The sequence below is a fragment of the Sinohyriopsis cumingii genome, chromosome 4, assembly GCF_028554795.1.
Source record: "Sinohyriopsis cumingii isolate HCF-2022 chromosome 4, ASM2855479v2, whole genome shotgun sequence".
In the NCBI taxonomy this organism is placed as follows: Eukaryota; Metazoa; Mollusca; class Bivalvia; order Unionida; family Unionidae; genus Sinohyriopsis; species Sinohyriopsis cumingii.
This window is the reverse complement of record NC_142964.1, coordinates 23,244,468-23,256,867: the sequence shown is the minus strand read 5'-3', so window position 1 is coordinate 23,256,867 and position 12,400 is coordinate 23,244,468. Positions and strand designations below refer to the sequence as shown.

The 12,400-nt window shown below is 34.8% G+C and overlaps 1 protein-coding gene across 3 annotated transcripts in view; it reads right to left on the bottom strand.

Annotated features, from left to right (window-relative positions):
• Window positions 1-12,400, bottom strand: part of LOC149800811 (ATP-binding cassette sub-family C member 4-like) — a 174,220-nt gene that overhangs the window by 115,813 nt on the left and 46,007 nt on the right. For all 3 annotated transcript variants that reach the window (XR_016420565.1, XM_089954806.1, XM_089954807.1), the window contains one exon: window positions 6,108-6,357. Coding sequence is in view for 2 of the 3 variants with exons in the window: in XM_089954806.1 (XP_089810932.1) it covers window positions 6,108-6,357 (250 nt within the window). In the remaining variant the exon portion in view is untranslated. The remainder of the gene's footprint in view (window positions 1-6,107; window positions 6,358-12,400) is intronic.

Genomic DNA, 12,400 nt, shown 5'->3' with positions numbered 1-12,400 from the left:
TAGCTACATTAAGTAGAACAAGTATTAATACCCAGACTTTCTAATCATAGCTACATTAAGCAGAACAAAGACTAATACTAAGAGTTTCTAATCATAGCTATATTAAGTAGAACAAGGACTAATACCAAGAGTTTCTAATCATAGCTACATTAAGTAGAACAAGGACTAATATCCAGAGTTTCTAATCAGAGCTACATTAAGTAGAACAAGGACTAATACCCAGACTTTCTAATCATAGCTACGTTATGTAGAACAAGGACTAATACCAAGACTTTCTAATCATATCTATATTAAGTAGAACAAGGACTAATACCATACATTCTAATCATATCTACATTAAGTAGAACAAGGACTAATATCCAGAGTTTCTAATCATATCTATATTAAGTAGAACAAGGACTAATACCCAGACTTTCCAATCATATCTACATGAAGTAGAACAAGGACTAATACCAAGAGTTTCCAATCATATTTACATTAAGTAGAACAAGGACTAATATCCAGAGTTTCTAATCATAGCTACATTAAGTAGAACAAGGTGTAATACCCAGACTTTCCAATCATATCTATATTAAGTAGAACAAGGACTAATACCAAGAGTTTCCAATCATATCTATATTAAGTAGAACAAGGACTAATACCCAGACTTTCCAATCATATCTACATTAAGTAGAACAAGGACTAATACCCAGACTTTCTAATCATATCTACATTAAGTAGAACAAGGACTAATATCCAGACTTTCCAATCATATCTATATTAAGTAGAACAAGGACTAATATCCAGAGTTTCTAATCATATCTATATTAAGTAGAACAAGGACTAATACCCAGACTTTCCAATCATATCTATATTAAGTAGAACAAGGACTAATATCCAGAGTTTCTAATCATATCTATATTAAGTAGAACAAGGACTAATATCCAGACTTTCCCATCATTATCTACATTAAGTAGAACAAGGTGTAATACCCAGACTTTCCAATAATAGCTACATTAGGTAGAACAAGGACTAATATCCAGAGTTTCTAATCATATCTATATTAAGTAGAACAAGGACTAATACCCAGACTTTCCAATCATATCTACATGAAGTAGAACAAGGACTAATACCAAGAGTTTCCAATCATATTTACATTAAGTAGAACAAGGACTAATATCCAGAGTTTCTAATCATAGCTACATTAAGTAGAACAAGGTGTAATACCCAGACTTTCCAATCATATCTATATTAAGTAGAACAAGGACTAATACCAAGAGTTTCCAATCATATCTATATTAAGTAGAACAAGGACTAATACCCAGACTTTCCAATCATATCTATATTAAGTAGAACAAGGACTAATACCAAGAGTTTCCAATCATATCTATATTAAGTAGAACAAGGACTAATACCCAGACTTTCCAATCATATCTATATTAAGTAGAACAAGGACTAATATCCAGAGTTTCTAATCATATCTATATTAAGTAGAACAAGGACTAATACCCAGACTTTCCAATCATATCCATATTAAGTAGAACAAGGACTAATATCCAGAGTTTCTAATCATATCTATATTAAGTAGAACAAGGACTAATACCCAGACTTTCTAATCATAGCTATATTAAGTAGAACAAGGACTAATACCCAGAGTTTCTAATCATATCTACATTAAGTAGAACAAGGACTAATATCCAGAGTTTCTAATCATAGCTATATTAAGTAGAACAAGGACTAATACCCAGAGTTTCTAATCATATCTACATTAAGTAGAACAAGGACTAATATCCAGAGTTTCTAATCATAGCTATATTAAGTAGAACAAGGACTAATACCCAGAGTTTCTAATCATATCTACATTAAGTAGAACAAGGACTAATATCCAGAGTTTCTAATCATATCTATATTAAGTAGAACAAGAACTAATACCCAGACTTTCCAATCATATCTATATTAAGTAGAACAAGGACTAATATCCAGAGTTTCTAATCATAGCTATATTAAGTAGAACAAGGACTAATATCCAGACTTTCCGATCATTATCTACATTAAGTAGAACAAGGTGTAATACCCAGAGTTTCTAATCATATCTATATTAAGTAGAACAAGGACTAATATCCAGAGTTTCTAATCATAGCTATATTAAGTAGAACAAGGACTAATACCCAGAGTTTCTAATCATAGCTATATTAAGTAGAACAAGGACTAATACCCAGAGTTTCTAATCATATCTACATTAAGTAGAACAAGGACTAATACCCAGACTTTCTAATCATAGCTACATTAAGTAGAACAAGGACTAATACCCAGACTTTCCAATCATATCTATATTAAGTAGAACAAGGACTAATATCCAGAGTTCCTAATCATATCTATATTAAGTAGAACAAGGACTAATACCCAGACTTTCCAATCATATCTATATTAAGTAGAACAAGGACTAATATCCAGAGTTTCTAATCATATCTATATTAAGTAGAACAAGGTGTAATACCCAGACTTTCCAATAATAGCTACATTAGGTAGAACAAGGACTAATATCCAGAGTTTCTAATCATAGCTATATTAAGTAGAACAAGGACTAATACCCAGAGTTTCTAATCATATCTACATTAAGTAGAACAAGGACTAATATCCAGAGTTTCTAATCATAGCTATATTAAGTAGAACAAGGACTAATACCCAGAGTTTCTAATCATATCTACATTAAGTAGAACAAGGACTAATATCCAGACTTTCTAATCATAGCTATATTAAGTAGAACAAGGACTAATATCCAGAGTTTCTAATCATATCTACATTAAGTAGAACAAGGACTAATATCCAGAGTTTCTAATCATACCTATATTAAGTAGAACAAGGACTAATACCCAGACTTTCCAATCATATCTATATTAAGTAGAACAAGGACTAATACCCAGAGTTTCTAATCATATCTACATTAAGTAGAACAAGGTGTAATACCCAGACTTTCTAATCATAGCTATATTAAGTAGAACAAGGACTAATACCCAGAGTTTCTAATCATATCTACATTAAGTAGAACAAGGACTAATACCCAGAGTTTCTAATCATATCTACATTAAGTAGAACAAGGACAAATACCCAGTTTCTAATCATAGCTACATTAAGTAGAACAAGGACTAATATCCAGACTTTCTAATCATATCTACATTAAGTAGAACAAGGACTAATATCCAGACTTTCTAATCATATCTACATTAAGTAGAACAAGGACTAGTACCCAGTTTCTAATCATAGCTATATTAAGTAGAACAAGGACTAATACCCAGAGTTTCTAATCATAGCTATATTAAGTAGAACAAGGACTAATACCCAGAGTTTCTAATCATATCTACATTAAGTAGAACAAGGACTAATACCCAGACTTTCTAATCATAGCTACATTAAGTAGAACAAGGACTAATACCCAGACTTTCCAATCATATCTATATTAAGTGGAACAAGGACTAATATCCAGAGTTTCTAATCATATCTATATTAAGTAGAACAAGGACTAATACCCAGACTTTCCAATCATATCTATATTAAGTAGAACAAGGACTAATATCCAGAGTTTCTAATCATATCTATATTAAGTAGAACAAGGTGTAATACCCAGACTTTCCAATAATAGCTATATTAGGTAGAACAAGGACTAATATCCAGAGTTTCTAATCATAGCTATATTAAGTAGAACAAGGACTAATACCCAGAGTTTCTAATCATATCTACATTAAGTAGAACAAGGTGTAATACCCAGACTTTCCAATAATAGCTACATTAGGTAGAACAAGGACTAATATCTAGAGTTTCTAATCATAGCTATATTAAGTAGAACAAGGACTAATACCCAGAGTTTCTAATCATATCTACATTAAGTAGAACAAGGACTAATACCCAGAGTTTCTAATCATATCTACATTAAGTAGAACAAGGACAAATACCCAGTTTCTAATCATAGCTACATTAAGTAGAACAAGGACTAATATCCAGACTTTCTAATCATATCTACATTAAGTAGAACAAGGACTAATATCCAGACTTTCTAATCATATCTACATTAAGTAGAACAAGGACTAGTACCCAGTTTCTAATCATAGCTATATTAAGTAGAACAAGGACTAATACCCAGAGTTTCTAATCATAGCTATATTAAGTAGAACAAGGACTAATACCCAGAGTTTCTAATCATATCTACATTAAGTAGAACAAGGACTAATACCCAGACTTTCTAATCATAGCTACATTAAGTAGAACAAGGACTAATACCCAGACTTTCCAATCATATCTATATTAAGTAGAACAAGGACTAATATCCAGAGTTTCTAATCATATCTATATTAAGTAGAACAAGGACTAATACCCAGACTTTCCAATCATATCTATATTAAGTAGAACAAGGACTAATATCCAGAGTTTCTAATCATATCTATATTAAGTAGAACAAGGTGTAATACCCAGACTTTCCAATAATAGCTATATTAGGTAGAACAAGGACTAATATCCAGAGTTTCTAATCATAGCTATATTAAGTAGAACAAGGACTAATACCCAGAGTTTCTAATCATATCTACATTAAGTAGAACAAGGACTAATATCCAGAGTTTCTAATCATAGCTATATTAAGTAGAACAAGGACTAATACCCAGAGTTTCTAATCATATCTACATTAAGTAGAACAAGGACTAATATCCAGAGTTTCTAATCATAGCTATATTAAGTAGAACAAGGACTAATACCCAGAGTTTCTAATCATATCTACATTAAGTAGAACAAGGACTAATATCCAGAGTTTCTAATCATATCTATATTAAGTAGAACAAGGACTAATACCCAGACTTTCCAATCATATCTATATTAAGTAGAACAAGGACTAATACCCAGAGTTTCTAATCATATCTACATTAAGTAGAACAAGGTGTAATACCCAGACTTTCCAATAATAGCTACATTAGGTAGAACAAGGACTGATATCCAGAGTTTCTAATCATAGCTATATTAAGTAGAACAAGGACTAATACCCAGAGTTTCTAATCATATCTACATTAAGTAGAACAAGGACTAATACCCAGAGTTTCTAATCATATCTACATTAAGTAGAACAAGGACAAATACCCAGTTTCTAATCATAGCTACATTAAGTAGAACAAGGACTAATATCCAGACTTTCTAATCATATCTACATTAAGTAGAACAAGGACTAATATCCAGACTTTCTAATCATATCTACATTAAGTAGAACAAGGACTAGTACCCAGTTTCTAATCATAGCTATATTAAGTAGAACAATGACTTCTTGTTGTTGTTGTTGTGGGGTTTAACACCATTTTTCAGCACACGATAGGCTATACATGGCGGCCAGTATTAATGGTGGAGGAAGAACCTGGGAAAACCCCAGAAAGAACCACCGACCCACGAGAAGCTACTGGCAAGCTTTCTCACATACCAACATTGGCCGAATCCAAGACTCGAACCCACGCAGACAGAGGTGAGATAGCAGTGATCCGTAACGGAGAGCGCGTTAGACCACTCGGCCACTCGGGGCCCCAGAACAAGGACTAATACCCAGACATTCTAATCATATCTACATTAGGTAGAACAAGGACTAATACCCCGACTTTCTAATCATATCTATATTAAGTAGAACAATGACTAATACCAAGAATTTATACACACTTATCAATTAATACCATCATTAACTACGGTGTATTATTACCATCCTATAGTATATTAATTAAACTTAAACTACACACTTATCAGTTAATACCATCAATAATTAGTGTATTATTAGCATCATATAGTATTGTAATCAAACTTGTGTCCTCTTCCTCAGTTTACAAAACTCCTACCCCCAAAATAAACCCTCAGCTGCCTAACCTGATGACAGCATTTACTGAAAACCTAAACAGCTGTCCATAAGTTTTAAACTAGGTTATAACTTATCATTTGTAATCTTTCTAATGTCTCTTTATCAAAAAATATTTGTTTTTGACACTGGACTCCAACTCTCCACCAAAGAGTATGAACACGGAAAGTTGGAGTGGTGTGTGTGTGTGTGTGTGATGAAAGTACGGTGCATACTAAACAGCCTTTTTCCCATGGGTAAAAATTGTGATGATCACCTGAATCCGTTTAAGGGATGCCGCTAATTGTGTATTATCTTCTATGGCATAGAAAAGGAAGAGAAAGACAGAGATTCGCAGGATCTCAATCCATCCAATAGAGCTGAAGACTGTCTTGGCAGTGAGTGGGAGTCCCATCTTCCAAGCAGCAACAAACACAACAAGGGCAAGGAGTCGCCCTGATGCCAGGAACACACTTGAATTTAGGCTCTTCAACATGGAAGCATTCCAAACCTGTTGAAGTTCCTGCCTGAATGTATAGAAAATATAAGACCATTTTAAGACAATATGGAGCAACAAGCATGGTGTTAAATTTGCCTCTACATACAATTACAAGAATAAATTATAATCTTTGTGCATATGTATCAGTAGAAAATTTTGAATGCAGTAGTAGAAGTATAATTCAAGACACTAATTATCAAATAAATGCTGGAGGTTTTATTTGGTTATAATAACATTTTCAAAATGCAAGTGGCTATACCATGCTATGGAAATGGGAAGTAAGTCCTTCCCAAGGACACACCAAGGCAGCCATCCCAGGCAGGTATTGAACCCACAACCCTTGGATTACGAGCCTAATGCTCTAGAAACTGAGCTAGCTATCAAGGCTCCTTAATTATCAAAGAAAGCAAATAATTTAATCAATTACGCTTCTCCGATAATAATTACAAATAAGATTTTCATTCGAATTCCATTATTCTATTTATTTCAACTGGTGCAACTGAGATTTGTTTCTTTTACTGTGATATTCACCGCTGTGCCAGTATAATCAAGCAAGATCATAGTCTAAGTTATTTCAATTCTTAAATATACTGTTTACCAATTTACATCTGTTACTGCGGAGCATGATTCTATTATTTTTGCAATAAACTGAGGAACCTAAAATCAATTAGTTTTATGATATGTATGTACAAACACTTTCACCTGTAATACAATCACTTCTAATTACATCCATCCACAATGTCAACATATACACATGCTAATAAAGGATGTCACAATAAAGGCAAAGGAAAGTCTCACAGGATAAGTCCCCTTTCTACCCACTAGTTTGTTATTGTTACACCTGGTTTAAGCCAGCTTTTTACTTGTACAACACCTTAAAGAATATTTGCATTGCAGGGAAGGGTGGGAGGAATTATTTGTAATGTGATCAGGTATTATCAGAGAAATTTAATTACTAAAATATTTGCTTTCTTCATAAAATACATTATGCAATCACATTACATCAAAAATGAATAGATACAAGGAGGAGGAAATGCAGAGCATCCAACCTCGACCAGCGTCATCCAGCAGGAGCAAGACTGCTCTACTAAAATGGTGAATGTCTTCTAATGTTAGTTTAACACAAGATAAAATTTATTCATACTAGTGGAAAGCTCAGTGGGATTCCATACTTGATAACTGTCCAGGCAAATCCAGGAAAAATGGCAAATTTATGTTTGGGTCTAAGGCTGTGCTTCATAAATGGAAGTGGTCATTGTCTGTGCAGCTACCATTAACCCAATCCGATTCTCTTCTTTCCTAAGTGAGGCCATGTCATGCAAATGGAAATTAAAGAAGACAGACTGGACATGACAGTCAGTTATCCATGTCCCAAATAAGGACATTTCATTCAAGGCCAGGCTCATGGAGGTTGCTCACATTTCATGACTCTAATGTTCATTAAAGTACCAACGAGAGCTAAGAGTACACTGATTTAAAAACTCCCTTCAGCTAGGTGGCCAGACTTGAGGGGTAACATCTTACATTCCTGCCTTGGGTGGTATTAATAGTCTTTCACATTTGAAATGGATGTTGTCCATGCATCTCAGGTAACATCTTAAGGTACATACAGGGTCCTGCAGCTTTGCTTCTCTTTAATGATCGACCTAGGAGAGGAAATGAATAGTTCCTGTTGGTTCATTAATGACAGCAAGCTGTTCTTAAGAAAGAACCAGGACATGTCATTAGATTAACTGAACCATCAGAAAAGAAGCGCAGATATGGATACTGTATATAGCTCACTCACTCTGTATCTTTCTGTTATTATAAATTACAAGATACATATGATAGATGCCTTTGTGTGTGTGTGTGTGTGTGTGTGTGTGTGTGTATGTGTGTCTCTCAAACTAAGACAAGATTGGCCATGTCAAAATCCCCACGAGATCTCAAGGTAAATAAATTGAGTGTGATAGAATTGGACTGCAGGTCAGTGATTACCTTGTTGTGGATAAAATCATCTCTTCCATGAAGTCTGAACATGTCTAAGATCATGAAATTATATCCTGTGATTGTGATTATGGGTTAACGTCTTGTCTTCAGAAAGAAATATGAAAAGTTTTGCCATTGGATAATGCGTGCTGAGTGTGTAACTTGACTGATGTGACACCAGTCATTGACAACACAAAAATTCCCCTTATACATTTTAAGTCAAAAACCTTCAGCTGCTGTGATCCTCTCCTAGAAGGAAGCTCCAAACTCCTTTTCAATCAGGACATCCATGAAAGGAGCCTGGAGTGAAGGAGAAGTTTGTTTGGACATGGAGTGAAGGAACAGTGGCCATCTTAATGGAGTGGAGATCACTATAACTCGTCTGGTTACGTCTGTCACCAAATCAAGCTGATAGTTGTTCCAGGGTATTTCATCTTAGTGAGACCATTGCTTTTACATAAAAAATTGATGGAGTGAAGGTGTATGCCCAGATTTTACCTCAAAGCTGATTAAAAGGGCATGCACAACCCATGCTTCGTGGATCATGGAAAAATGATACAGAAATGTCAAGCACTGGATGGCCCCAAATGCAATGGAAGGTCCCTGAACTCCATATAAAGCAGCTGTCCTCCCTTGATAACGAGTCAGTCAGGACAATGAACTGGCCAAGAATGTGGCAAATTTGAATATAGTACATGTATGACAGGTAAATTTTAAGCAACGATGCGAGCCCCTGTGCCCGAGAATGGAACGATGTATTATGCCATTCATGTATTCATCTTTGAAGGATTCGTTGTTTTTTTGTTTTTTGTGTCTTTTTTTGATCCGCCTGTGAAATTCTTTGAAAAAATATATGTGCTCTAACACAAACACTGACTAGAATAAATCTGATGACTTTTAGCGCCAAATAGTAAAATTATTTCCACACGGCCTGCAATAGACATCACGTGATGCTGCTCTTGTGTCCTCATCTTTGGAGGATTCTGTTATTTTTTGTTTCATTTATTATTGCCTTTTTCTAATCCATCTGTGAAATTATTTGAAAGGAGATATTTTTGCTCTCATACACGCATCAACTAAAATAAATTATACATTTTAGCGCCAAATACATAGAGACTGGTTCTGTACTAAATATAAATTAGAAGAAAAAAATCTGCGAGTAAAGATTAAAAATTAGAAAACCAGTCTCTTCTCTCCTCACTTAAGCCATACAGCTGCTATAAATAGAATACAAGGTCGAAAGTTTGAAAGTAGAACCAGCATGTTTCTGGGTAATAGGAGAGTTGCTATAAATAGAACATAATACTATTAGGAAAGTGCACGGACAAGCGTACTCTTATAGTGTAGTTATGTAGAAGCCTTCTTTTCTAAAATACGGTCTGTGGGATTAATGGGATGTTAATAAAAATGAGAAAACAATCGATGTTTTTTGGAAGGTGGCTATACCAAAAAAGCGTAATCCATACACGTTTATGCGTAAGGTGTAATTTAGTGAAAAAAGCGTAATGATTACGCCAAAAGCGTAATGGTTGGCATGTATGGATGTCTAGCACTGGGGATCATGCCGCAGACATGTAGCATGATGTCCCACCCAGTCACATTATCCTGACACCAGGCCAACCAGTCCTAACACTAACTAACCTCTTAATGCTGAGAGCCAAGCGAGTCAGCTGTTAGTACCATTCTTGTAAGTTTTTGGTATGACTCGGCCGGGGATCAAACCCACGACCTCCGAGGTGGACTCTCTAACCACAGAGATTGTGAAGGGCAACTTTTATGCCTCTTGCCTTTTCACCTCCTCAAACTGACACCCTAACAGATGTGGAGAACTAAAAGGGAGAGAGTGTAAAGAAAAACTGCAATGACTTTTTTTAGATTTATGAACAGATAATCAGCAGATGCACAAAGTTGGCAGGAAGTTGACAATGTTCCCAACTAACTTTAATGTGGTATTAAAGACTTTTCTGTTTACTTTATCAAGATCTACAAAAAGTAGGTGTGAGAAAAATATCTCTGAATATGACCTTTTACCAGTAGGGTGAAAAGGTTGAATGCAAGTGACTCACCATAATATTCTTGCATTAATTGGATAAAAATGATCCAAGATATGTCCAGTAATTTTCACAATCTGTGACAAATATAGAAAGATTCTGAATGACAAACTGTCATCATCTACATCTACCAAGGTACTAACTGAAGGTCCAGGAAGGCATTCTAAATGAAGATAATCATACAGATTGTTCTCTATAACTGCTGTGAATGAAATTCCATCTGTTCCATTGTTAGATTAGCATTTTTCATTACCTTCTTCAATGGGAAAAAGAAGTATCTGCATGCATCATGATTTTACCATTGGATATGCCGCCAGTAATCGCATTATGGAATGCCAATCCAGCACAGCCAGTTTGGCTCTATCAGATGGCTTCATAAGTAATGCTGTTTTCCTATGACCTTAGGAATGGTCAGTTTTGTTGAATGGTTAGCAACTTCATCAATTAGAGATAACAGAGCCAAGACTGCTGTAAATATATAAAGCTAGTTTGTATGGCTGGACTGCTTATCTGGTAGTTGGACAGCATACCAAAGATGATATCTGCTTTGCAGTCATACTGACTGGTGTACCATGGTAAATCTAGACAGTTCATCCATATCATACTGACTGGTGTACCATGGTAAATCTAGACAGTTCGTCCATATCATACTGACTGGTGTACCATGGTAAATCTAGACAGTTCGTCCACAGGTCAAATTGCAAATCTTCATGACCAGTTATTTTTCTTGATATTGTAATGCATGGACATCTCAACATCACCCATGGACATCTCAACATCACCCACGAGACTAACCAACTATTCTACTGTAGTTCTACTCTGTGTCTGTATTGGGGGGGATGGAGGTCAATCAGATGCAAGGTTGCCTCATTACTATGTATGGATCTTGTTTATTATCAAATTCCTCCACATATTTGATAATGCAAGCTCATATTTCAAGTTTGATCAAATTCTCATCAGAAATATAATGGCCTTATTTAAAGAGGGTAACACAATTAGCTAAGAACTAATCTACCTTGGGGCCCTCATACAAAGGAATTTATTTATTTTAGCTGCATCTCTGAAGCCACTGGATATATTGGGTTTGGAAGAAGGAAACAGAGTGGGCATTTTTAATCTCAACTGGAATACTATTCCAGAGCAGAGTTTCAGAGTATTGGAAACTTTTTAAAAATAACTCCTTATTTGGTTTGGGAATTTTATACTGTTTGGTAGACATGGATCGCAGGTGGGGAGTATTACCAGGTAGCCTATACTGGAATAGTGATTGTAAATATTCAGGAGCACTATTATTGGATACCCTGTATATTAACTTGGCTTTTCTCAAACAGATTCGGTCTTTAGTATGTAATATTTTTAACCTACCAGCTAAAATTTCATTGCTTTCTTTCTGGATTGATATTAGCCCAAATGCTCTTTTTTGAAGATGTGCCAGCTTTGCTATGTTTATATTATTTGAATTACCCCATAATGTATTACAGTAGTCTAAATAGGGTTGTATGTAACTGTTATAAAATAGTTTTCTGTGCCTTTCAGGGAGAAAATGTCTTATCCTACTGAGAAGCCATAAACTTGAATTTACTTTTTTACTGATATGTTTGATATGTTCAGTCCATGATAGGTTATTATCTACCAGAACACCAAGTAGTCTATCATGACAGACCATTTGCAAATTTTTATCCTAATATGTCAGGCATAGTTCATCACTATCAAGATTTGTCCTTCTTTGCCGTGTTGAGATAAGTAATATTTTAGTTTTACCAGTATTTACCAACATGTCATTGCATGTGCACCAGTTTTCCAGTTTGTTTAGGGCATTCTGTACAGAAATTTAGAGTTCATAATTTGTGTTTTGGATGTCTGACAATGTTGTGTCATCTGCATAGAGATCTGTAGGTGATATTGAGTCTCTTAGTAAAAGTGGTAGGTCATTAATAAATAAAATAAATAGTAATGGACCTAGAATTGAGCCTTGTGGTACTCCATATCTAATTGTTTCAGGTTCAGACAGAACATTATTTATGTAAACATGTTGTGTTCTCTCATTTAAGT